The sequence below is a fragment of the Plectropomus leopardus genome, chromosome 2 (assembly GCF_026936395.1).
Source record: "Plectropomus leopardus strain MGB_pleo_1.0 chromosome 2, ASM2693639v1, whole genome shotgun sequence".
Classification (NCBI taxonomy): domain Eukaryota; kingdom Metazoa; phylum Chordata; class Actinopteri; order Perciformes; family Serranidae; genus Plectropomus; species Plectropomus leopardus.
Window position 1 is genome coordinate 17,644,505 of NC_142177.1, and position 28,000 is coordinate 17,672,504.

General features: G+C 41.5%; 2 protein-coding genes across 2 annotated transcripts; one reads left to right on the forward strand and one right to left on the reverse strand.

Annotated features, from left to right (window-relative positions):
* Window positions 1–4: 4 nt before the first annotated feature.
* Window positions 5–7,517, reverse strand: LOC121954715 (uncharacterized). Its single transcript, XM_088086808.1, has 3 exons — window positions 6,913–7,517; window positions 4,268–5,428; window positions 5–3,540 (listed from the first exon to the last, which is right to left on the reverse strand). Exons 2-3 carry the CDS (start codon window positions 5,291–5,293, stop codon window positions 3,181–3,183), a joined length of 1,386 nt encoding a protein of 461 aa, XP_087942934.1. The 5' UTR covers window positions 5,294–5,428; window positions 6,913–7,517; the 3' UTR covers window positions 5–3,180.
* LOC121959963 (dysbindin) lies at window positions 6,865–27,995 on the forward strand. The gene is made up of 5 exons (XM_042509525.2): window positions 6,865–7,027; window positions 10,353–10,664; window positions 26,727–26,879; window positions 26,961–27,104; window positions 27,188–27,995. Exons 2-5 carry the CDS (start codon window positions 10,622–10,624, stop codon window positions 27,445–27,447), a joined length of 600 nt encoding a protein of 199 aa, XP_042365459.2. The 5' UTR covers window positions 6,865–7,027; window positions 10,353–10,621; the 3' UTR covers window positions 27,448–27,995.
* The last annotated feature ends 5 nt before the right edge of the window (window positions 27,996–28,000 follow it).

A 28,000-nucleotide genomic window follows, 5' to 3' on the forward strand; every position in this document is an offset into this window, starting at 1 on the left:
AATGTATGTAGACAAAAAATGCAGAAAACTTTACACCTTTATTTAACAGTGAAAAAACTGTTTCACAAGGTAAAGACCCAATCTGTGTACGGCACCTTGTCTGCCCTCATGTGACGTCACAGTCACGTGTTTCTGTTTTGGTCTGCGCGTTAAGCCCCGCCCCTCCGTCACTGCTGTCAAGCCTTTGAAGCTGTCGCGTGCCAATATGGCGTTTTCAACGATATCGGTGAGATATTATTGCAAACTTTGAATAATTGTTCTGAATTATGAGAGAAGTGGACAAAAAAAAAAGACTACAATATGAGTTTGAGAGTTCATCTCACAATGTCACGTCAAGCGCCACATTTTGACAGTTCAGGTGAAGGATTAATACAGGAGCTACAATGTTCTTGCTCAGCAGGGTAAGTCAATATAATGTTTTATTGTAAGCTAACATGTAATTGTGACTCCCCACAGCGTTCAGTATCATATATGTTTTAACCCACTGTTGGCAAAACTAAATTATCCTTCTTTTCCATTTTTTTCCAAATGATCTCAAAAGTACTATTACCTTATTACTTTAACTTAAAGTTGAAACACAAGTTACTTTTTATTAAGTCGTCTTTGTTTGCTAGCATGCTAAGCTAGCTAATGTTAGCTAACCTCGGAGCATACAAAGCAGTTTTGTTTCGATGGATTTAGCTGTGATATCTCTCTGACTGTTTAAAACGCATCTGAAATCTCTCCTGTTGCGTTTTTTGGCGTCATGGACAGAAAGCCCTTTTGACAGCCACACTAAAACAAATCCCCCTTGCTCCAAAGCATTGTCTTATTATGTAAATTAATTTATTTAAATATTAATATATTTAATTTTCTTGTTATTTACATTTATTGCATGTCTGTACGTCCTGTAAGAGGGATCTCTCCTCAGTGGCTCTTCCTGAGGTTTGGTGATCTGTGATAATTGGCTTTATGAATAAAATTGACTTGACTTGTCTGAAAAAACACACTTCCTGTAGTTTGACCCAATCCTAAGATAGAAATGTTTTGTACCTTTCTGCAAACCATGGACATGTTACATTTGTCTACAATGCCTTGGTAAATGTGTGGTTAGGTTTTGATACCAAAACTTCATAGTTTTGGTTTGGAAAAGATCAAGTTTTGGAATAAAACAGCCACATTTTCTGGCAAGAAAGTCACTCAAAAAGCAGGGGGAGATCAGTGAAAACGCTCAAGTTCTGTGGGTCAAACGTCTCTGGGAAAACTTAGGCTATAATAACTGCAGGGAGTGTGTATTTTGGAAAAGAGTAACTTCTGTGCAATGGGCATTATTTTGGGGATAACAGGCTGTACTTGGCTTTCGGTCCAATTCGATATTTTCTGATTAATGGAGCCTCAGTATTTTGGATCGCTGCATCAATGGTATGGCACAGCTACAACACTCCTCTCTAAACTTTGAGAATATCTGCCTGAGGACTTGCAGGTTCCATATGCACACCGTTTTGGCATTTTTGCTTTTTTCTGAAAACTTGACAAGCGTCCTGTACCTACTTACAGTTGCTACTGTAGGGACAGTGACCGCTCTAAGGAGGGGCTCAGGGTAGTTTGTTAAAAGGGCCTGACACACCAAGCCAACGGTCGTCTGTTGGCCATAGTTGGGCTGTTGGTGAGTGTTCGTGGCCATTGTCATTTTTGGTCCTCATTGACCTTCGATGACCCTTTTTTTCCCTGTGGGTTTAGCAGGTTGAATCTGCGGCAGCGGTGGAGCCCTCCGGTGAATGAAATCACTTTGATTGGCTGTGAGAAATGTAAACAAACGGCTAAAGTTAAGAGTGAGGTCGAAACAAACTTGTTATATATAGTGTAACTGTTTTTCTTTAGCCATTGAAATCTTTAGCAGAAATGTTTCCTGACAGTTGTTGTTCACTGTCACACAGTAAATATGCTCTGTTCTTTCAGCATTAGATTGTGTTGTTAATGTGCTAACTAGCGTCATGATGGTTTTCCAGTTTTCCTTTTTGAATGATGAATAGACGACTGCCGTCTGCTGGTATGGAGGGGAATCTCACACAGGTGCAGAACGCACATGCTGGTTGGCTGTCAGTATGGTGTATTTATGTGTAACTTTTTACGTTAGGCGACAGAGCAGGGGACTTTTATCGTCACTAGTTCTCTGATGTCAGTTTGGCGTGTCTGGGCCTTAAGGTGTACTATGTTATCTCGGCAGGATCTTGCATTGCAGTGCTGACACATTGCACCGTACACTGATCACAAATTGTGCTTTTAAATTACTTTGAGTGGCACAAGCGTGTCCACTCTCAACAACGGGACAGACGTTTAAAAGGGAGCATCAATACAAAAGCAAAGCAGCCATTACTGTAACAACCAGGCAAATTGCATTCACACTGACATTTACTGAGAAGCTGAGAGCTTCCAACGAAGCATATTACAACACAGCCCACACTGTTAAAAACAGATTATATGTATCTGTCACCTTAAATAGAAAATAGAGGTAGAAGCGTAAAACTTGATCCTACTAATGCATCCAAAAGTGGTGCTGATTGTCGATGTGAAAATTCACTCTCAAATATATTTTCAGAAACGTTTCTGGCATTAAGGTTTTTCAGTAATTTAGAATGAAACCTATAATTTATGACCATAAAGAGGTCTTACATAATAAATAAATGTTATGATCAGCAGTGAAGGACCTGAGGGAGTATTTGTCTGCGATTTTCAAGGAAAGTGGGCAGACTTTGTCAGAACCTCTTAAAATAACATAAACACTTGTTTTAAAACCCAGATAATATTCTTTTAGCTTTTATGATCTTTGTCAAATTGACTGTCAGTTAAACATCTCCCTGTGGCAACAAACACTTTGGTTACATAGCCTGAGTTCTGAATTCTGTGTTATCATAGAATTTGATCAGGCTCACAGAAAATGTGATGCTTAACTCGACTTACATTGTCAGTGTTTGAACCCTGACTTCCCTTGATAAATATGCTAATGTAAGTTTATCTCTGGGGGATCCTGAGGGATCTTTTCCTTCACCTTTAGCTTTTACTCTTTTTAGATACAATTAAAAAAACGACAGTCAAGCACAGAAATATCAGGAGGTAGAAAGACAGCAAATATAGGCTGAATATAGCAGAGCATTAAAGAGATTGACATGCTTCCTGTCCATAAAACAACAACCGTCCTCACTACATGCAGTTAGTCCCTGGACCTCTCAACTCAGGGGCCGAATAGTGTCTCCTGCGGGCCGCCTTTGCGTCCGTCTTCTGCCCCCCTGCCAGACGCTCTGGCCTGAGGGCAGGTTTTGGTTGTGGTGCCTTTACGGATTCACGCCCTCCTTCGGATGCACTGGATGAGGTTTTTGGCTCCGAAGTGGCTGAGGATGGAGGCTGGGGGGCTGAGACAGGGGTGAGAGCCAGGCAGATGTCCCCCACACTGAGTTGACGGCAATGCAGGCCACAGAGATGGGTGGTCCTCTGAGGGTTACAGGAGGACCAACCCCTCCCACGCACAAAGAATGGGTACTCCACATAGACATCCACCAACTCCTGGAGGAGGAGAGAAACAGAAATGCAGTTCATCCTTTTGTACACTGCGGGGTGCTACTTCTCTAGTTTGGAGAATGTTTTTTATGCACTTTTCTGAAGAATTCAATAGATTCAGCAGGGTCCGACTTAGGCAGGCTTGTTGTGATAAGCTCTTTGCACAACAACAGTACTCATGAGGATTAATTGAGTGGCTAATTTCTTTAGATTTGTTTTTCTTTACCAAATTGCAAAACACACACATAGTGGGTTTGAAGGGATAAAGTTGGTCTTATTCTATATTTTTTCTTTATTGTAAGCAAAATCCACGAAAAGTTCAAAACAAAAACTGCGTGCCTGTCTCTCAATATGTCTCACCTTACCTTTGTGTTGCAGTCTTAGACATGCTCACAAAAAAGTTTCAGTTTTTACAAAGGCTGCTTAATTTCCCAGAACACTTGAGTCCTATATTTTTTTAGCAAATGTTGTTTCTGGGGTTGGCTTTTATTTTCACTTTTGTTTGTGATACTGTTCACAAACAGTAACTGACAATTCCTGCATAGTATACCTGTAACCCTAATCAGTAGTGTTTAAAACAGATGAGAATCAATGACACCTCCAAATATTTTCTACAGAGCATCTCCCAACACGAATGCAACATTTTATAGATATACTACGTAAGAAAACTAATGCCAGCAACATGTGAAGGGTTTTTCATGAGTGGTGAATACCACAGTTAAATTTCTTTCACCTGGGACTGCTGGTCGTGAAGCAGGATGAGGAGGCGCGAGATGGAGGAGGAGGACGCTGAAGGGGAGATGCTCTGCACCGTGCAGCAGCTCAGGTGCAGGTCGGGTGAAACCAGTGAACCCAGCAAGAAGTCCTCTGTCGTCAGGTGTTCCACCTTCCTCAGCCGCCCGTCTCTGAGCTCGATCAGAGAGCCTGCCACAAAGTGAGGGAGCAGCCAGGGGAAATGGTTTGAAGAGGACGAAACCTGCTCAGAGGACGGGAGAGCAGAAGATCTTGATGCATCCTCCTTCATGGAGGTGTAATTGCTGTTATCAACAGGGGAAACTCTTAAAAAGGAATGTCCAGAGGCGGGATGTTTGACATCTTTTGCTGATTTTTGCAACGCCTCATATTGCAGGTCTTCATGTGGGGAGTGAGGTAGGCTTGTGCTCAATGATGGAGGACTTGCTTTTTCAACTCTGGGAAAATGCTCGACTTTTCTGTCCCTTCTCCTCACATATGGTCCTTTATTCCTCCCATTGTTTTGCCTCTCTGTGTTGAAACTCTTGTCCCTTAATGTCTTGAGCTGCTCCCAGCCGTACCCTCCACCCACCCTTTGGAAACCATCAGAGACCAGGGAGACTGGGCTGAATCTGGAGGGGTGATGTGGATGGCCCAGGTGGAGTGGAGACAAGTGGCTGTGGTGCTGATAGTGGTGAGAAAAAGCCCATCCCGGGTGGAGCGGGTTGAACTCTCTCCACTCTGCCCAGCCATGATGATCCCTGAATGCAGAGAGGTCATGACGTCTGGACCTGGATGAGTGAGTCTGCATCCAGGGCTGGTACAGTGCAGGGACCCGTCTTGGTACAGGCTGGAAAGGACCTGTGTGCTTTGCCTTAAACTCACTCCTATAAGGGTATGGCGCCTTAAATGTTGCAGCATCACACTGCTGCTGCTGCTCTGGTGGTGAGCTCGGTCTTTGGTCCCTCTTTTTGAGCGGGAGGGTATCCCTGTCCGGGACAATAGCTGGGTTTGGTTTGAAGCTCATTGGCTCACACTGACCGTCACTCACGCTGGCACTGCGTGCCCTCCTGCAGAAGCTGTGGAGGTGTTGTGATCATGTGACACAGACTCCAGTCTCTTGGCAAGTGTTGCAGATATTCAGGTCCAAGGTCGTCACGATCTGAAAAGTAGAAGAAACAAAAATGGGCACTTAATATCTGCGCAAACATGGCATCAAGCTGGAGAAAATAATTTGATTCTTTAGTGGGACTTTCTCTCTCTTCAAACATTTCATGATAAACAACATAACTTCCCCCATCTCCTTTGATTGTGCCACTTGGTGAGATCATTTCTTGCAAATATCCCCTTGACACAACAACTTCGCCATCAGCCCCGAGGAGGGCATTCCAGCCAACAATTACCTTACTGAAGGGGTTTAGTTTGATGGACATTTACCAACTCCTTTGAAGAAAAAAAGTTACTATGGTTACAAAGTGCTTTACCGCACAGTGTGGTTGTGAGGAAGGTGTAGTGAGAACAATGCAAAGTAAAAGGTTGGGGGTGTTAAGTTAGAGGCTAGACTTTCACTATATGTAAACTCATGCTATATTGCAGTATTGGTAATCAAGATTTCACCGTCTACCACAAACAAAGGAAAGTGCATGTATTCAGGATGTTGAACCTTGCATCTTTCTCAAATGATCTCTAACACTTCAAGCATCTGAAACCCCATCATCCCCTTTACATGCATGCACAGCAGTGAGTCAGTTCACTGAGGGGGGCTTAATATAATCACCTTCTGGCCACACACTCACTCACACACACACACACACACTCACACACACACACACACACACACACACACACACACACACACACACACACACACCAGTTCTCACCTATTCAAACACTGCAAACATATTATTTACACAAAGTGATGCAGGGAAAGTAAAGAGCAGTTTTTACAGCCTATCAATGCAAAGCTCATGTTAATGCCCTGCATTATGTCATCATCATAACCGAGCGCCGCCGCTGAATGGACCTCTTTCACTCTGCCCGACAGGCATGTCTCTGATATGAGCTGTTTCTTTATTATGTGTGCGCGTGTGTGTGGGAGATCAGACAACACCCTCACACTGACATTCCTGTGCGAGCACTCAGCGTTATACCATGACACATAGATACTGGAGATAAGTATTTGTTAGCTAATTGCCTGCGGTGAAAATGTAAATTCATTCAAAAAAGATTTGAGGTGTGGGCTGCTTACTCGTGACACACAGGTATGATCAGATCATGACCCAGACAGGCCTGTGCTGTGATGTCATCCAGGCTGAATTACCTTATGAGGTGATCAGGATGCTCAGGTATGGAAATTTAGTGTATGCACGGCATTGTTTAGTGTGTTTGGTGCCATTGTGATACTGTTAATCTGCACTGAAGATTATTTGCATATCTGTAGTGACAATATTGCACTTAGTCAGCTTGATGTTTCTATTTATGGAGCTGTAGCAACAAAATGCATCTGCTGAATCCCACAGAGTTCCTCAAACATGCATTCAGAATTTAACTAATGCTTAACTGGTTCTCTTGCAGGAGAGTAAAAGAAAAGAACTACATGAATCAAGATAACCTGCTGTTGAGAAAAGCTTCATGTTGGAGACTTACTGTCCATGCATCCATCCATCCATCTATCTCTCCACACGACCCATCTTCACAAAGCCTCCATGGCCACAGACGCTCACCGCACCTGTCTGGCTTGTGTCCTCCTCCCTGGCTGCAGGTAAAAAAGGCAAAACAGAGCAGAATGATCAGAAGCATCCAGACAAGCTCAACAGACTGTCTATCAGACACGCTCTCCGCCTCCCTCTCTCTTCTCCTCCTCCTTCTCTCTCTCTCTCTTCCCTCCTACTCACTTTTTACATTTTTACACTCCCACTCCACTCAGTCAGTCAGTCCTGTTAACCTTTCTTAGACAGATCTGCCGTCTCTCCCTCTCTTACTTTCTTTTCTCTCTCCCTCTCTCTCAATCTCTCACATCTGAACTCGGCCACCCCGTGTTTGCCGTTGAGTAGCACTCTCAGCCTCTCTTCCATTTGTAATCACACTCCTCTTTCCTCTCTCCATATTCCAACACACTCTCTCCTTTGCTCCGGAGCTCTCTGTTGTTGGGTGTATAATTAGAAATGAGACTGCTGTGCAACTCCTCAGCTGATGGTAGGCGTATGACTGCCTGATGGCTTTGGCGCTCTGCCTGGCGTAGTGAGGGCGGGAAACCGTTGCTTTAGACTAGCGTGGACACACACAAAAGCAAAAAAAGAAAGAAAGGGATTGCAAAACAGAAATCTTGCACATACATCTGCAATCTGATAGCAAATAGTCCCTGATGTTTCTCACTTCCTGTTTTTCTCGCCTCTCATAATGTTTCATCCTGAATGAGCGAGACGCCAAACTGTGTGCTTTGAAATTGGCCAGTAATTGCCTTTCAGCAAAGTGTTAAAAGGTGGACATGAAGCACTAAAGCCAATATTCTTCAGAAAAAAAGAAGACCTTTGATGGTTGTGCAGACAACATAAACCTTGACCCCCATGCCCTGCTGGGTGCTTGCTTTTTATATATTTTTCCTCACTTTCTTCTTGCTTGCTTTCTCGCCTCCCTCCTTTCATCTCATTTTAAAACACAAGAAAGAGGACTTGGCTTTTGCTCCACGGCTGCCTCAGCAGCACAGCAGCCCAGTTCTCAGCTATTGATTTTGCAGGGCCTCAGCAGGTGAACCCCCAGTCATGAGAAAACCCACGCATAATGTAGTTTGAGGTGGAGAGGATTTCTCACTTTGAGTCACATCATGCTTCCTCTGCCCACTCTCTCTCTCTGTGTATGTATCGCTCTTTTTTTCTGTCTGTTTTTTTTGTCATTTGCTGCACACACACACACAGGAAAAAGTTCACGGCATGGTAAGATGCTGTCACGGCATTCATCGCAGTTTGCCACAGCTGGCATAAACCACCACAACCACTGACATTTACAGAGAGTATTTTTTTATTGATAGAAATCGCCAGCCACTCCCACTACTTCCCAACTGCTACATTACAGCCTGTGTTTGAAGTTTCACTTTTCAGTTTGCCACAGACGCCAAGTCTTAACTTTCAGTAATGAAAGTTTCAGTGGCCGTGCACATAAGCTTATAGAGGTTTGCTGCACATTTGCTGTCGAATGTATAAAAAAACCCAACAACCTATGTACTATAGCTTTTGTTAAGCACTCTATCAATAAATAAATAAATAAAAAATAATCTTCAAAGTTAGTAGTAGAAGATTACACAGTTAGCTCATTTTGTCCTGATTCTCAACACCATATTCTCGCAGTGACTCACACCACCATCTTTTCCTGCCTGCAACTGAAGCAAGGCACTCTTTAAAAGCCTCTCTCAACTGCTGATGCTGGGTTTTGGATAAGGGCAATGATGTAATGATGCTCTGTAAAGCCTCTGCATGCAAACATTGTGTAATCAGCAAGTCCAGTTTAGAAGACAAGTAAGTGTCATCTGCTGTCCACTAGATGGTGTCTATTACACATGGATTATAAATGATCATACTGTGGTTTAACAGGGCATTTCCATATAAGTGATTTTCTTCTCACTGTTTGGAAATGATTTTTTAGGAAACGTTTTAAGAGCCAAAAAGCATTTTTTTTATTTGTTATATATTATCAGGTAACTGCTTTAACTGTTGTTTACTGCACTTTATCACTTTACATTTGTTTACATTTATGCTTTTCTGTTCTGCTGCATGTTTGTCATTGCACTATATGTTTGTACCGTGCCATGTGTCTTGTTGTTTGTTCCTTGTGTTCATTCATTCATTCTTTTGTTTTGCACTGCAGGGAAGCATGTGCTGCACTCTACGTACTGCACTGCACACTGTATAGACAGATGACTATAAAGCCTCTATTATCTTATTGATATATGAGAAAATCAAGTAAAAGAGAGGAGAAAGAGAGATGCAGAATGATGGATGTTGTGATCCATGGAAAACACCTTAAACCTCTGTACCAACATTGCTCCTTGGCCTGAGTTGTTTAAGCCAATGATTAAAAAAAAAAACTAACTAAGAAATACATACCAGTTTTAACACTGTTTAGAAAGCTGTCAAGAAAATGATTACGGACAGAAGTTAACGCAGAGATCTTGAGCAATGTGATATTTTGCAACAACTAACGATTATTTTCAGCATAGATCAATCTGCTGGTTATTTTATCAATAAATTACTAAATAATTATTTGGTTTGAAAAAGAATCCCGAATCTTAAGGTGATTATTTGTAAATGACTTGTTTTGTTCATGGATCTGTACAACACCCAAAGATATCTAATTTATAATAGCATAAAACAGAAGAAAAATCTGCAAATCCTCATGTTTGTTCCATAGACAGTCAATTTACTGTCTATTGATTAATTAAGGGTTTTAGCTTTAACTTAAAATGAGCCTAACTTTCTTTCTTTCTTTCAGAGACATGTTTTCTGCCAAATATTCATCTACAAACACACGTTCTAATCTTACTTTTGAGTGTAAAATGGAATTTTTTTTTTTTTTTTAAGATTTTTTTCAACTGTTAGTTGCACATTGTAACCAAATGTAATAGTAGCTTAAAATGAATCACTCATTTGGAATGCATAATTACATATAATATAAAAATATTATAGTTATACATATTTTTCTATGATTTATAAGAAATAAAATGTTCCTTGTGAGGCGTAAACCTGAAAAAAGTGTTTAAATTGTTCATGAGCATCAGTGCTATTCTAGTGTTTTGTTAACAAAGTCAATGAAAAATAACAATACAATAATTAAAGAGATATATATTTGTGTGTTAATATAGCATGAGTTTACATTACTTGACCCTGGAGGTGACACAGAAGAGAGATTTAAATCTGAAAAAAAAAACAAAAGAGGGAGACAGGGAACAAGAGACAGCAAGGGAGGGAGGGAGGGAGGGGGTGTAAGAAGACAAAAATAACAAAGGCATGTGCCTGTCTCTCCTTGGTATTTTCCACTCCGTTACATAAAATCCCTCCTTGCCTTTTCTGAATCCCTTCCCCGGTCTCCTTCAGCTCCTCCCTCCTTACCGTCATTGGTCAGCTGGTCGGCTCCACAAAGCCACAAACTTGTTCTCGCCTCATCCAAGTGGCTCAGAGTGCACTGAGGCGAGGAGGAAAAACGGGGAAAGGAGAGCAGCAGTGTGGCAGCCAGCATCAGTCACCTTGGAGCGGTCCGAGTGAGCGTAGGAGGAGGTGGGAGATGGTTGGCAGCCTCTCTGCTGAACTCTGACTGATCTTCTCTGATTGATTGTCTCTGTCTTCTACGACTCTCCTCCAGCAACATGAGCTCCTCATCGGCCAACCTTCACAGCAAACGTCTGCCCTGTGAGTCATTTTCAAAACTTGTAAAGCTTTTGCAGAAACTAAGCTTTTAGTTCAGGTTTTTGAGATGGAGCTACACGTTTGCTCTATTGACACAGTTTTTTTATTTAGATGTAGAGCGGGACATTAGAGAGGAGAAAATAATTCTCCATATTTGGTTGTCAGAAGTACAGCAAACACACACACACACACACACACGCACGCACGCACGCACACACACACTTATACCACATTAAAGGCAAAGAAACTGAAACTTAAACTACAATGAAAGCCTGCTGTTCCATTTCATCTGACACCTATTATTGTGTACGAAATCCTTTTTTGATATTTTTTCATATGAAATTCATCTTATTATGTCATGAACTTTCTTGAGTGTGTGTTTGTGTGAGATATTCGTAATGTAGAAGCCGGTGTGACAGCTCAGCCAGTGTGTTAAATAGCTGCTGTTGTGTTGATGCTGCCTGAGGTGACTGGTCCAAGTGCTGTGCCAGCCAAAAATCAGACAGGAATGTTGAATCATCACCCTGAGTAATGTCCACTAATACCAAGTGAATAGGTCACACTCTCTTTACACAAAAACAAGGATGCATTCCCATACACACACACACACGCACACGCACACGCACACGCACACACCACACACACACACACACACACACACACTGAGGTAGGCTTGGATTAGGGCCACTGCAGAGCTCCAGACAAAGATCTCTTATTTCTAATGGGATTGTGCCTGTAGATCTCATCAGAGTCGACTGACTGCAGCAGGGTCTGCAGCTTGTTCCACAGGCACACCAACCCAGATAGGACCTGAAATTGAATTAGACCCGGTGAGATCAGTCTGCGATTCATGAGGCTAAAAAGGATCAGGGCTATGACTCCAGAGAAGACGTCTCCCATCTGTTGCTCTGTCCACGACTTGTGTGCCTCTGTGGTCACGTTTTGATTATTGTGGAAAAGTGCCAGAGAGCGGCACATCGCTGTGCTGTGGAGTGACGGACTGACCAGCTGTTGAGTGTGTTACAGACAGCGGGGTACTGGGTGGAGAAGGAATAGTTTCTATTCTCCGTGTTGCTCAGTCCCCTTGGACTTGACCCAGATAAGACTAAGGAAGAGATTCTGTTTAATGAGCAAATTAGAGGAGTAAAAATCCATATCATGTACGGTCTGTATCTTTAATAGATCACACTCTGAGGGATACATACAGGATGTATCTCTGCTCTGCTGCTCTGCTTCATAGTCATTGGAGCTTAATGTCTGAGGGGATGTGAATGGGAACACGCTGAAGAAGATGAGCATGTGGGTGTTTGTTAAAGTTTTTTTTTTTTCCTCCTTTACCTCGACTGCATGGCTATAGCTACCACTGACACTGATGATGTCATATTTAAAGTAATGTTGAGGTAATTTACAGTCTGTTATATTATAGGATATTTCCAGTATGAGTTATAATCAGCATATTTTTAGGTGAAAGTGTGGCTGGTATCATTTTTACAGTGTGAGTCTGTGTGTCATCATGGATAAATGTGATCCTGGAGAAACCTGTTGTAGCGATACAGAAGTGGTTTAAAGTACTTTGCCTGGTGTTAATGTGTCTGTTAATTTGTCTGTCTGCAGACAGATTCTGTCACAACCGCTCAAGATACAGTCACAAAACTTCCTAGCTGTGTAGTCGGGATCATAATGAAGGCCGAGCTCAAAGATGGGTGTGGTTCGCGCAAGAGAGCAGATGAGTGGAAAGTAGGAAAAGGAAAGATCCACCCTTTTGTCCAAATGTTTTCACTTCTGGCTTAAAAAAAACAAGTTGGCGACAGCCAAAAAGCAGTAGGTGATGTTATGGTAGCTACATCCATTATCTTATACAGTCTCTGAGTTAAACCTGCAATAACTCATTTTCCACCAAAGTGTTCTTTTTTGTACCTATCTGTATACATGTTTCTTTCTGCTGGGGGTCTATAGGGATTAATTGTTTTCGAGCCAGCCTCAAGTGGCCATTTGATGAACTACAGTTTTTGGCATTTCCTGCGTTGGCTTCATTTTTGCATCCGCTTTTACATGACATATAGTTGTTAAATTCATTGTTATTGTTAAATCAGCTGACAGTTGACTGTTTTACAACTAAAAAATAAAACAATAAAGAATACAGGATTTCCCAGCCAAAACTTTCACTTTTACATGTTCATATTGGAAAATGAAAAATAAGGGACAACATGTTTGAACAGTAGCCTGGAGTCAGGCCTCTAAATGATTTCTCCCATCTCCAATTTTTTCAGCAATCTTAAGGTCTTGTGTTGTGCTCAAGTGGGACCTCGTATGGAGACATAATCTTAGAGCGATGAAAAAGGCAACAAGGATAAAACTGATATGACAGCGGTTGTAGTGAGATTATTTGATTTGGGTCGAACCAGGGGTGATCTCTCCCCTAGTCAATAAAGTGTGAATCATACTTTGTGTTTAAAGAAGTGATCAATAATACTGGCACTGCCAGACTGATACAGTGCTAAAAATGCTGAACCTTTTATTGAAGAAGTGTAAAGGCTTTGTTATGCTCTTTCAGAAACAACAAGAAATATCAACGGGGTCACTGCTTACCAATGTGAGAAAAGCACAGATAGTTATGATATAACAATACCTTGTGGCATGTCAGCACTTTATGTTAATGAAATATGTGTGATAATACTTAACAGCCTTGCATGGATGGTCGTATAAGGTTCCCATCTTTTCAGCAGTCTTAAGTTGTGCAGCCCTGGGGACGTAGACTAGCTCCTCTCATTAGTTCTCAATAAAATCCATCTACATACTGTTCAGCTGAATCCTTCGTGTAAAGACAGAGTGAACGCCCTCAGGCATGAAAATGAGTGCTCAGAGCTCTATGCAGAAACAATCTATCATGTGAAAACTCTTCCAAATCAATACACTGTGTAGCACAAATTCACCCCTTTGGTCAGTTACAGAGTGGAGTTTGTTCCCCGAGGCGCTGGTGTTGCTGGATGCAGGAAACATATTATTCCCCCGACTATCAAAACAAAAAAGGTGTGACGTTAAAACTGCTATAATCAATACTTTTATAGTAAAAGGATAGCTCACCCCAAAATCAAAAGTAAATATTTCCCCTCTTACTTGCAGTGCTATTTATCAGTCTGGATTGTTTTGGGGAGTTGCCGAGTGTCAGAGATATTGGCTATAGAGATTTCTGCCTTTTTTCCAATATACTGGAACTAGATAATGGATACAGTAGCTCAATGCGTGGAAATTTGGCTTGGGAACTGCAGGGTTGCTGGTTCAAGACCCCATATGGACCCAACACAGGGTATGGACTGGTAGCTGGAGAAGTGCCAGTTCATGGCCCTGGGCACTGCTGAGGTGCCCTTGAACAGGACACCAAACCCCCAACTGCTCGGGACGCCTGTCCACGGGCAGCCCCCTCACTCTGACATCACTCCATAAATGCATGTGTATAGGTCCTGTGTGCATGTGTGTTTCTGCATGTGTCTGTATTTTGGGTGTATGTGTGTTTGTAATTGTGGAAAAATTTGAATTGAATCTTTGTTTCTTTCTTTCTTTCTTTCTTTCTTTTTCTTGATGGCACTTGGTGCTCAAAGTGCCCCCCACCACCACCCAAACAACATTTGAAAAACTCAACAGCAATGACTCCTTCCAAAAATTATCATCTGTTTACTCAAGACAATCCAGAGACCTTTTTGTGAGCAGTTTAGGAACTTTTTTCTTTCTCCTGAACTACCTTACACCCACCAGTCATATCACCTCGGAGAAGGAAGCGTGCAACGTTACAGCTCGGCTGAGGAGGACGCCATTATTGTTTACACTTCGTCTGTCATGAGCACAAGTCTCTCATCCATAAATAGAGGCACGTGTCCTTCTGTATGGTTATTCGGTTGGTAGATTCCCATATGAAACCTCTTACAACAACGTCTGGGGATTATCTTCAAGATCAAGTTTATTACAATGCAATGAAATGCACCATGTCTTGGCTCTGTCTCAACCCTTAAAACCTATAAATATTACAATAAAAACAAATGACAATACTATTGAAAATAAAAATGCTCACAGAAAGGTCTATGGGTTATCTTGAGTAACCTTGATTGCAGAGTAACCATGATTTATTGAAAGAGACATTGCTATTAAGTTTCTCAAATATAATTTTTTGGGTGCTTTGAGCACCACAAGAGCCATCTAGTCAGATTATATTGGAGAGAAGGCAGACATCTCTACAACGATATCTCAAACACCAAAACAATTTAGATTAATAAATTACCATTATAGGTACGACGAAAAATGTGTATTTTTGATTTTGGGGTGAATTTTCCCTTTAACAATCAAATATGGTCTAATAAAGGTTTGATGGGTTTAATAAGCCAATAGGTGAAAGCACCTGTTTGAATGTGCAAGGGGTTTAAAAAAAAAAAGTAGATAAAGAAAATCTATTGAAGTAGAATGGATTTAAAATCAACCAAATAATAGACAAGAATGCCATTTTTGTTTAGTTACAGTGCATTATGATGTCGCCCCAAATTTAATACAAGAAATAAAAGAGGTAGAGTTGAGAAAGTTAATCAAATTATTACATAAAAATAGTCAGAATTATTCTTACAACTTAGAGTTACAACAAATATGAGATAAAATATAGTTCAGCTTTAATATGGTTTAAATAATGTTATCTTTTATCTAAATCACACACATTTATTGTGATTGTGATAACATGAAGTAATCATTTCTGGCCAGTCGATGCTTCAATAAGTCATGATAAAATAATGTTTAGTCTTTTATAGCCGGCAGCATCTGCGGTCGCCTAAGCCTCAACAAACAGATGACTGAGACTCTGTGTTGAGTTAAAGCAAACATTCCTACAGTCGTCCCAGCTGACGTGAAAATAGCTTTAAAACCTCCCTTGCAAACATGGGGAGCGGCAGCTGTTCCTCGAAGAACAGGAAGCCGCGTGAACGTAGAAGTGATTGCAATGAGAGAAGTCACCATGTGAGGATTTAACAGGAGAGAACAGTTTCCGTCTTTGTCTCAGAGAGTCCAAACCCTTATGGAGAGGATGTACTTGGTTAACCTTCACTAGATGATTTAATGTTTTAATTACAGATCAGTGTCAGCGTTATCTGTCTGTTCAAAGCCACTCCAGATGCACCATCTGCACCCGCTGACACAGTTTCCTTAATTAAAGTGCCTTGTTACTTTGTCTGTGATGATTTATTCGCAGTGTTTTTCTGTTTTTATTCTTATTACACCTATTTAGCATTGCTTACTTAACCCATACAGAGCTTTGAGCATTACTGGCTGGTTTAACTGCTTGAATAATTGTTAATAATTGTACACTGTTTATTAATAGCTATTCTAGATAAGAGGATTTGAAAAAATACTTTGCTAGCTTTTGAAGCCTATTGTGTTGATCAGAACTCATGACAGTCTGTTTGTGGGTTTATGGAGGGCAGTGGGACACTGACCTACAAACAGTCCTATTGTCAATCTGTGTGTAATTCGGGCAAGAGGGAAGGAAGGAGAGGGTTAACACTGATGTCATTGTTGTCCGGACGGACTGGGCTGATGGGGCTGGACACTGCTTTGTTCCAGCGAAAACAGACAGATCTAATATGCAAACGAAACACGCACACTCACACACAGACACACACACACACACACACACACACGCATGCAGTGAAATATAGACCAGGCAGACACACAAACACACATCAATAGCTGCCATAAATAATTTACTGACCTTGCAACTGGAGCCCAGTAAATGGCAGCTTTTTGGAGAGAGAATAGAGATCTTTTGGAACCAAAAATAAAAGTGTGAAACAGGGCAAGTGCAATGTCTCCAAAGATACTGTCGTCCACTGTGGCCCGAACATGTCTGTCCCACTTTAGTTCAAAGCATTATGTGTTCTCAGGAATGAGAAAAAGACACAAGCCAGCAATGTGACAGAACAGCTATCACTAGGAACTACAAAAGTGTAAAACAACTTTTACTTTGCTGAGGATGAGCTGAAACACACAACATGACCATTTTCATTTTGGTAATAAACTAGAGACCGACTTGCGTAGGGATCACATCAGCTGTGATGCAGAGATCCACGACCTCAGGGCTGTGACACACCAAGTTCACCGCCAGTCAATGTCAGGCTGTGGGTGAGCGTCTGTCGCCCTAGTTTTTTGTGGTGTGTTCCTCAGTGTTTGCACTAGTTGTTTTTCAGCTGATTCAGCATGTTGAATTGGCATCAGAGCTGTTTGGGCCCATAAGTGAGTGAAATTTGGGCAGTTCAGCTATGTGCACGAGAGGAGAAACGGAAGTGAGGAAAGTAAACAAATGACTAAAGTCAAGAGGGCAAAAGAGCAAATCAAAGATTTTTTTTTTGTCACTGAGCTCTTCAGCAGTAGCAGTTTGTGACTGTTTGTGGTTTTGTTCACAAGTGCTCGGTAAATATGCTTTGTTCCTTCATCATTGAGGGCTGTTGTTACTGTGCTAGTTGGCTAACAAGAGTCTTGAATCTGTCCTGTCGCTCTTCCGGTCCCTATTTGAATGACGGATAAAGACTACCACTGCCTGCTGGTACGGAGAGTAACTTTCTGTCACGCAGGTGGAGAACATACATGTTAGTTGGCCCATATGTGTTAGTCTTTGTGGTGTGTTCAAGTGCAGCTTTTGGGCAGAGAGAAAGGTGGCATGAGGTAAGGCAACAGTTGGCCTTCATAACCACTAGTTCTTTGATGTTGGTTTGGTGTGTCTTGGCCTGAGAAGAAATGTGGGCCAGGGCGTAAAGACAAAATACGTCCATTTAAGACATACAAATACCTGGCAAAATACTCAAAACTGCTTGTGTGGTTTTTTCTGCAACAAAAGGAGTCTCCAGGAACACATTTTGCCATTATTACACACACACACACACACACTCAGAAACTCACTGGATGAAAACAGCTAGACTACTTCTTGCATCTCTGCTCTCGCTGTTAGAGAAGGATAAATCTTCTACCTGTAGCCAACCAGCCGCTCCACAGTTCGTCACGACCACTGAGACACCATTAATTACCGTAACAGCCTTAGCAAAGAGACTGATCCACTAATGATCAGCTGTGGACTGTTAACAGCCGGCTGGGGTCAAAGTTGCGCTGGAAAGTACAGAAGAGACTTTCGGTAAAAATAACAAGACATCCTCTTTAACTAATGAGCCTGAACAGAATTCCTTCTCTCTATCCGCTCCATCTCTATAACCCACATCCTTCTGTTGCCTGAGTTTAGTGTATCCTCTGTCTCATCATACTCTACATTTCTCAAGGCATCCTCGTCTTCATTTTTAGCCTTTCTGCAAGTGTTTTTCTCATCCATGACCTTTCCCTCACTCTCTCTGCACCCTCTCTGTCTCACTCTTTCTCTTTCTCTCCCTCCCTCTCTCTGTGTTGGGAAACCTTCTCTGTGAAATATAATCTTTTCTCTCCGATAAAAAGTGTCTGAGCCGAAAGGGCAGCCAGTCTTTTTGTAGTGGCTTCAGACCAAGTGTTACTTCACAGTTTCACATCTGTCCTTGTGTTTAGGAATATTAAGCCTGAGTTTGTTTGAGAGAGACAGTGAGAGAAAAGTACTGAGATATAGAAGACAAAAATGACTTATCCATCAATAAAGTTAATAATTAAATAAACACAAAAAGATAAATAAAATGCCATATTTAATAATTCTATTGATTGATTTTAAAGGTCCAGTGTGTAGGGTTTAGAGGGATATATTGGCAGAAATGGAATTTAACATAGTAAGTACATTTTCTTTAGCATATAATCACCTGAAAAAAAGAATTGCGGTGTTGTCTTTACCTTAGATTGAGCTGTTTATACAGGGTCCCCATCCGGTCCTCATCCACAGTCCACCATGTTGCACCACCATGTTTTTACAGAATGGACAAACCAAACACTGATTCTGGAGAGGGCCATTGGCATTTTTGTGTTGGCCATTGTAGTTAGCACCCTCTCTGCAACAAGCTGAACAGTGTCAGAAAAACACTTTTTATGTAAATCTGCCTTTATTCAGTATTTGTACTGGTTTAAATCACCGGGTCTGTTCGTTGGGTAGAGGAAGAGACCTCCTGAACAATAAACACTGAAGCGATTCTGACTGGGAATTTAAGTTTCAGCTGGTTGCAATGTGTCATCCTCACCACTAGATGCCACTAAATCATACACACTACTCCTTTAACATCTATTTATGTATGTATTATTTTATTCATTAATAAAATATATTTTATTTTATTTTAATTTTCAGATTTTTTAAATGTATTTATTTATGAATGTCACATTTGGTCCTCCATATTGAGATTCTTATTTACAAAGGGAACAAGGACAGAGCACTAAATCAGGACATTTTCTCATTTTCTCAAACCACTGATACCACAACGCTTGATGCTTTTCTTGGCATTTAAATCTGATGGTGGGACGGCTGAGGCAACACATGGAAGTATGTGCCGCCACCAAAGCCATTTAAACTGGGATGGTGACCTCATCCATTTGTACAAGGAAACCACTTCTCAGAAAAAAACAGCCTCGGCATGGATGAATAGACTCAAGCTGTGAGTCTGGCAAACTGCTTCATAATCAAAGCAGACGAGGAAGCGATGGTTCCCACTGGGGTTTCTGTTTAACTGCTGTTTACTGAGGGGTTACAGCCAGCGCTGCTCCTTCAACCAATGAGTGTAAAAACAGCTAGATCATCTAGAGAGGCAGTTTTCACTGCGCCATTCTGCTCTGACCTTTGCTTTACCCGTCACAGGGGAGTCTGCCAGTGAGAGAGCTCACATATTCATTTAGCACAGTGATGGGCTAATGGCAGCCTGTGTGCAACACCAGGCTCTCCTCTCCCTTCATTTAGCCTTCAGATCAATGCGTTGCCCCTGCTGTTTGTGCATTTGGAGCATTTAAGCAGCGTTTCAGGCTCCTGTCTGCGGAAACGTGACAGTGGGAACAGATGATGTGACACTAAACAGAAAAAGAAAAGGACATGATTCATGGTGTTTGTGGTTTTTCACTGTTTAGAAGAAAAAAAACATGTAGTCAAGATAAAGACAGTAGAACATTGAATCTGGGTATCATCATGTGGGGATGATGCATTATATTTGCAGGGTCTGCTGAGAAGTCACGACAGTTTGCACAGTAACTTGATTTAAGCAAGAACAAACAAACTGCAGAACATTAGTTTAGTTAGTTTGGAGTTTAACAAACATCTCTTGGTTATTACAGGATTTCACTCCACTAAACAAATTAAAAGCTAAGTTTAGGTGTATTCACCCTCCACTTCATCCCAAATTACGGTATTTCCCGTAAATGGCATCATGACTAAGGAGTGCAGGCCGGTCCCGTTCCCATACATCTGAGCCTTTGTCCAGCTCTGAATGGGCTCTTTCTCTCTCTGCCCCCTGAGCGGAGGATCTGGGTTTGTCTTTATGTGGGGAGACAGAGTGGCACGCATGCACGTCCGGCCAGCTATGTCTTTCTCTATCTTTCTGTCTGTTCCAGTCATTCTGCATGTCCGGCTGCGTCTGAACCCTGATCTATGACCTTTTCTTTCTTTAGTCCCTGAGCTCTCAGAGGAAGGAAGCAGGGGGAGACAGACAGAAGCAAAAGAAAGAGAGACGGATAGAGAGAAATACAAAAAAGGTTTAAAGAAAAGACAAAAAATTAGAAAAAAAGACAAGAAAAGAGACCAAAAGAAATACAGACAGAAACAAAGACAGAGCCAGAGGACAAAAATAAAGAAAGAATATGGATGGAAGGAAGGAGATACATAAAGACAAGGAGAGAGAAGAAAAATATAAAACAAAGAAAAAAAGACAGAAAAAACAAAAAGAGACATAAAAACAGAAAATACAAAATAGCTAGAGAGAGAGAGAGAAAGAGAAAGAGCCAAAAAAGTAGAGAAAGAAAATCAGAGACAAAAACAAGGGAGATGGGACAAAAAGAGACAGAAAGGGGGACAGATGGAGAGACGGAAAGGCAAAAAATACAAACAACTTGAAACTGAAACTACTACAAACTTGAAAAAGAGAGAAAGAAAGGTGGGAAAGACAGAGAACAGCTAGTAACAGAGAGAAACAGACAGGGAGTAAAAAAAAAAAGAGAGAAAGAAATATCGACAGAGACAAAAACAAATAGCCAGAGAGTGAACAAATAGACAGAAAGACAGAGAGATAAAAGACAGAAACAAACAGAAATATCGGCAGAAAGAATAGACAAAGAAAACAGACACAAAGAGAAAAATGTCAGAAAATAAAGAACAGCTGGAAATAGAGTGAGAGAAGGAGAGAAAAAAACAGTAAAAAGATTTTAAAAAATGAGCAAAAGAAACGCAGAGACAAAAACAAATTGAAAGAGGACAAAAAGAAACAGAAAGAAAGATAGACAGAGAGACAGAAAGGGAAAGAGAAAAGCAGACGAAACTAAAAAAGAGACAAACAATAGAGAAAAGAAAGCCAAAAAAAGTCAGAGAACACCTGGAAATAGAGAAGAATAGTGCGAAATACAGAAAAGAGACGAAAAAAGTACAGAAAGAGAGAAAGACAGAGCGATCAGCTCAGGCGTGCAGGTTGTTTGTCTCTCGGGCAGCCACAGGCCCTTCAGACATCTTGTGGTATGAAACTATAGACTTTGGCTTGTGGCGGGGCTGTAACAGACCAGACATGTGATCTCATCAGCAGTGGACGCTGCGGCCAGGCTTTTCTTGTGAAAAGAGATTTTCCCGTGTGAGTGGCTGCACTGATCAGAGGTCGCTGGGGTCGTTCGCGGCCAGGGAAGCCGCATCGATCCCGGTGATCCAATGGAAAAAAGAACAGGATAGGGAAGCAAAATCAATGTGAGGATATACATCTGTAGCAACCTTTAGCTCTCCACAGGCCTCAGCCTTTAAGTAGAAACAATCAATGATGTGATCAATCAGTGTTTAACTGAGTGGGAAAAAACTCCAGGATAAGCACATTGTGTAAACCTGTAGCCTCTAATGAAAAGCACCGTTTTCAGACATGTTATTTAAGTCTGCTCTTCTATTGAGAGAAAAGAAAGGATGGTTATTCATCCAGGACAAGTCCAGTGTTTTGTTTGACATGATGTCCTTGGCTAGTCACATTAAACAAGGAGCTCTTTTCATTTCAACACACATGTCCAACCGCAGCTCCTTATTGTGACTGACATCTTGCTTTGTCAGCGCTGCTCCCTTTGCTTCCAGAAGCCTCCGTAGACGATAGTGGTTCTGATTGTGTAACAAGGAGACGAGAGCGTCGCACTCTCAAAACCTCAGACACAAAGACAGAAATGCTGCAGAGACAAAATGTCGTAAAGATGACTGGCGCAAGATAAACTACTTGTAATCATTCCCCTGCCATCTCAGGGTGTCTTATGGAAGATTGCAGTTATGAAAGAGCAGCTGTACCCTCTGATGGCTGCACAGTCAGAATCCTCCATTGCGTAATTGTAATCACTAACATCACCTCCTGCAGGGGACTTTCTGTCTCTGTTTGGTAAAGAGCAGTGATAGAAATTAGTGCACCTATTTTACACATCAAAGTCTGTTGGCTTGTCTTAGGGAATACAACTGCGAGGCTTTATAGTAGTATGAAGCCTTTTGCTGCTCCAGAAGGAGCTGCATCAAATTTAGTAAATTTCCCTCAAGTGATGATGTCACTTGAGTCAGGCTGACTACAAATTTGAAAATGAAGTTAAAACGAAGTGAGCTCACCGGCCTTCTGCACTCCGCTTCTCATCTCTGCTTGAGCTACAAGCACAACACACCTGACTCTACGTCCAAATTATAGTTTGGGTTGCATTGTGGGTACTGAAGGCACTAGGTTTTGACAAGGAAGAGGAATAAAAAATTCCTGTGGTTTGAAAACACATAATTTTGCTTCTTTTTACTTTTGGTATGCTCTGCAGCTGCCCATACAAAATACTTACTGTTGGCATAGAGTATGCACACAACTGGGACATGCTACTTCATCATTGGGCCTTGAAATGTTACCCTTTTGCTCATTTCTGTTGCAGTCCATAGGACAAAATCAATAATAATAATAATAATAATAATAATAATAAATTATTCACACAAGTCGTGCAAAATGTGCAGTACCACCTAGACTTGAATGCGCTGTCATCTGTCATTGCAGCTTTTGTGAGCCGTCAGCGAGCAGTCATCTGTCTGCGGCTCCTCCAAGTCACAAATCTTGCACTATGCAGTGGATTGTGGGTCAGAATAGCCAGAAAAGCATGCTGGTTTCCATACTACAAAAAATGAGCGGATGCAGTAGGACATCCTGGTATATATTTTTTTGCACTCTGAATAGTATGTTATTTGGTTAGTAAAGCACATCACTAGATCTACTGCATTGATCTTTATCCTTTTTGTTTTATTTCCCTAACTGTCCACTGTGGGTCCAACAAAATTATATCAGTGCAATGCTAAAGTGGTGCACTCTTAAGCTTTCAGAATAAAGAAAAATCATGGACTCAATTAGCAGTTCAAAGGGCAAACTTTGGCTCTGAAGAAACTTTCCAAAGGCCAAATAACTCTGATGAAGTCATCAGGATGATCTCAGTTTGGGTTTGGAGATTACAAATCCTTACAGCAGGAAGCTGTAAACTAGGGCTGAAGAGTTTGGACAATATTGCCATTTAAATGTAGATTTATTGCCTGAGAGGGATATTTGTTTTCATGGCCAGTACACAGAAACATGAAGACATTCACTCATAGTACACATAGCAACATACAGATACAGACTGTGCACAAAAATCTCCATATCTAGATGCTTTTATGTGTTTTTTATTGTCTTTTATGCTGTTCTGTTGATTGTTGAGAGCTTGTGGATGCAAGGCAAATTTCTGTGGAAACGGACAATAAAGTATCATTTTATCTTATGAATTTGCCAGGCAGGAAGAACTGAAATAAAGCTGCTATTGAATGTCATTATGGTAATCATAAGATCCAGTATTTCTGAGAGGGAGGATGAGAGGAGCTGTTTGGTGCTCAGAAGGATCAGATCTTGTCTGATAGGTCATCGTGATCTCATCCGTACTTGTCATATTTCGATGCATGGGGAGAATCCCCTGATGTCGACCATTAGGTTTTAGTAACAAAACTAGCCTACTTGGTTAGGTTTAGAAAAACATGGTTGATATTAGTCCTGTCTGTTGACTCATGTGACTAAGAAATCACATGACAAAATAACTTGACAATGACTCAGTTTCACACAGGACATGGACACCAGTCTACTGAGTCAGTCCTGTGCTTGTTGCCTCCATCCAGCCTTACTTCCCAACCCTAACCCTAACCCTAACCCTAAGCACATTTTCTTGCTCTTTATACTGCATCCATTGCTTTGACCATCTAATAATTACAGAAATGGGTTTGCATTTGAGTTGGTTGAAAGCTTAGTGCATCTTATACTGACGCTAAAGAGTGCATTGTGTGTCCATATCTGACGCCTACGGCCACTGCCTAAGGGGCGTCCTTTTTGAAACCCTTAAAGTTGACAGGCTGGACAGATGAGAGAAAGTGATATGATGTTGACTTATCAAATCATTTTATCTATTCTGCTGATTTAAAACAAAACTCACCAGTAACCAGTTTATTATAATCACTTACATCGTGCTCTTTGACGGTCATACAAAATGCAATTATTATATTGAAGTAAATGAGCAGCAGTGCAATCAAAACAAAACAAAACAAAACAAAACATAGTGATGCTTTGTTGATTTCTCATCTGTTATTTCAGAATACATACAGTTAGAGTTTGAGCACTCTTTCAGGGTATATAATGTCAACTCCTCACTTTCTGCTGTCAGTTTGCGTGTAGACACTTGTGTTTTCAGTCTCTGGGGAATCAGGGTTCTGTCTTTGCACACATACTGTGCCCGTGCTGTCAGCCGGTCCTGCGGTTTGAGTCATCCTCTTCCTCTCTTCCCTCCAAAGCTGTCTGCCTATCTGATCCCAGAGCCTGTGAGGTCCGTGTACCCAGGAGGCAGGCTGTCAAACAGGGCCGAGCAGAGCTGCAGTGACAGGCGCGTGTCCTTCTCTCACCACAGACATGTGCCTGGACACAACTCATGGCGAGGACTGTGCTGATGCAGCGCTCTGAGGATGGCAGCCTGTTGCTGCTTTTTAGGCAACATCTACATTTTAACAGTGTTTGCAGCTTCATCCTGACTGCAGCAGTTACGATGTTCTGACTGCAGTTTGTTATGACACAGGCTGTCTCAATAGGTGTCTCATCATATTGTCAGAGACAACAGAGAATCCCTGGAATCTTGTCCTGTTGTGGTATTGTAAACACCCTGAGCTGAATGTCTCCATACTCTTCACCCAGTGGTGTATTTATAGAGCCGCTGTGACTGCTGCTCTTGACACAAGCTAGATAATCTTAACATTATTCCCAGTTTAGAAATAGGTTAAAAGCCTCATCCAATTAGCGCAGTCCCTGCCTGCAGGATGTAATAGCTTCTCCAAACCGAAGATGCTGCTCTGACTCATGCAACATGTTGATTTTAACTAGAGTGAGAAACAGAATGGAAATTTAAGGTGCATACAGAGCAGGTCCCCTTCCACGAAATCTGCCATGTTGTTCTACAGTAACACAGAATGGACACACCAAACACTGGCTCCTGATAGGGCCGTTCACGTTTTCACAGTGCACAGTGCTGCAGTAGTTCTCTTACACATTTGCCACATGGTAGAAGTTTAATAGTAATAAAAGACTGCAACGTCTGTCTGTGCATGCTCAAAGTTTGCGCTGAAAGATGCAATTTGTTCAGTCACCTCTTTTAGCTCCTCAAAATGTGTGCCGGATTTGTTGTAAATTTAGGATCTTCTGTCTGTGTTTTACCTTGTATAATTCCATGTGATAAATAAGTGATTGAAATTTAAATTACCACTCTCAAGCTGTATGTATCAATGAAGTAAACATGAAGCTTTATAAAGACAGGGAACAGCTTCGTGGGCTACCAGCTTCCACCTACCAGCAGCTCACTAGTTAAAATGTTATACCTCATGCATAGTTGTACAAAAAGTGTAAACAGTCTGAGACATTTCCAGTGTTTACCGAGACCAGCGTTTCTGCTCTCCTCACTCCTCCTGCAGTCACACTGCTGCAGTTCACTCACACAGTGGACGTGCACTCAGCGTTATTACAGTGATGCTGATGAGGGGGAAAATGGGATCTCACGGTATCTCAGATAAGATTAACTTAGTGAAGGACCTGACGGCTTGCTTCTGCAAATCAATCTGTGGTTTTGTGAACATTAAGTAAATGTGCAGGGTGGTACGGTGTGGGAGTTTGGGGAGCTTTGTTTGTTATTATTTATTATTAGTGCCCTGATAAAAGCAAATATTTATCACATTGGAAAAAGCAGTGTGTTAGTGGAATGAATCATAATCCATGCATGTCTACGTATATGGATATGCTCATATGTAACTGTGTGCATGTATATGTATATGCATATTGGTATGCATGTGTGGTGCCTGTATGTATACATGTATATCCCTGTATATATGTAGGTTTGGTTGTTCAAGGATTTTTTTTTTTTATTCTAACCTTTTTTCCCTCTTTCCTTTTTTGTTAATTAATGCATTCAAATTTATTTTTCTTTGTCTGGTTGGCACCTTTGTAAAACTTCTGTTCATCAAAATTCTTTAAAAGAAAACCTAATAAAAAGTAAATAACAACAAAAAGGTATCAACAATCTGTATTTTTTAAATTGTGAATTATTTGCCTTTTCATTGCATCGCCATAAGTCCAAAAAAAGGGAAATACACCTCCCTTTATCTCTCACCTACAGCTCAATGTCTCCCTCTTCTGGCTACCAACATTTGACCCCTGTGTGACTAAAATTGGTTCCAAATTATGTTTTACATCAAACAAACACCAGACAATCCCACTGACGGGCACACCAACCTCCAGAGCGGAGGGACAAGTTTGTAAAATCTTCTTTGTGGTGTTTGATTGGAATGCAGACACTTGAAACTCCAGATATCAGGTATTATCTCTACCTGGTCTAACTTCCTGTCCATCCTGTTGTGATTTCCAGCGGAGACCGAGCGAGGCCAGAGGCTCCCAGATAAGGACGCAGCACAGCAGCTCAAGCTGAGAGACCGACAGCGTTTCTTCGAGGAGGTCTTCCAGCACGATGTGGACGTCTACCTGTCCTCGGCGCACCTTTGTATCCGAGACTATAAGAGACGTAAGTTGGAATGGTGTGAGTTTTATAAACCCATGCACAATGGTCATGGATGTTCATTTCATTACTTTCCCTCTCCTGCAGCTCCAATCGGCAGCATCTCGTCCATGGAGGTGAACGTGGACCTGCTGGACCAGATGGAGCTGATTGACATCTCTGATCAGGAGGCCTTGGATGTTTTCTTCAGCTCTGGGGGAGAAGACGGAGTGCTGACCTCCCCACTGCCAGGTATTAAAACCATCAAACAGTACAAAGATTAACATGCACTGAACCGTTACTTCCCTAACAATAATTTTGCATCTGACTCACAGTCCAAGGAAACAACAATAACGAGGAAGTCATCAGTAATGGACTCTTTCGACATGTCCTCGAGGGTCTTGATGCCAAGTCTCGCATGTCCTCCACATCTTCTAACTCCTCATCAGACAGCCAGACCACCATCACCAACAGAGGAGACACCCCCGTAGTTAGGTCAGACGACGAGGAAACACACACCAGCACAGTGAAACGAAGAGCTGCGCCTCCAGAAAAAGAGAGGGTGAAAAGTCAGGCGCCGCTATCGTCTTCGTAGGACGCTCTCCGCCTGCAGCGTGGGAGTTGACCTCAGCTGGGTGTTGAAGAGTGGACTTTGGGTTGCGAGTGTTTGAAAGAGGCCTCTCAGCTGCGACTGTCTTCCACACACCGGCTCTTATCACAGCTTTCAACCATTTCTTTTGATTCTTTGATTTGTAGGTTGGTTTTTGTGTGTGTTTTGGAGGTGCAGACCATGAACTGTAAATACTAAAAATTTCCTATAAATTCTGACCCTTTTCCGTTCATGTTTTGGCATTGTTTGACAAGATTTATTCCTGTTTCTGACCTCACGCAACTTGTTGTTGATGAATGATTTTGTACAGTATTAACGCAACCCAGGAAAGTAATGCAGCGACTGAAAATTATAAAATGATACTTGGATAATAATAATTTGGCAGTAGAAAGTTTCATTTTTATTAAATGTACTGTTTATGAAGGCAACACATTGTCCTGCCAATGCAGAATTCTGAGTTTTCTAGCTCCAACTTTAAATGATTGCTGACATGATTTCTTTGTTTTAACAATAAAAGAAAAGATGAAAATGTATTCAT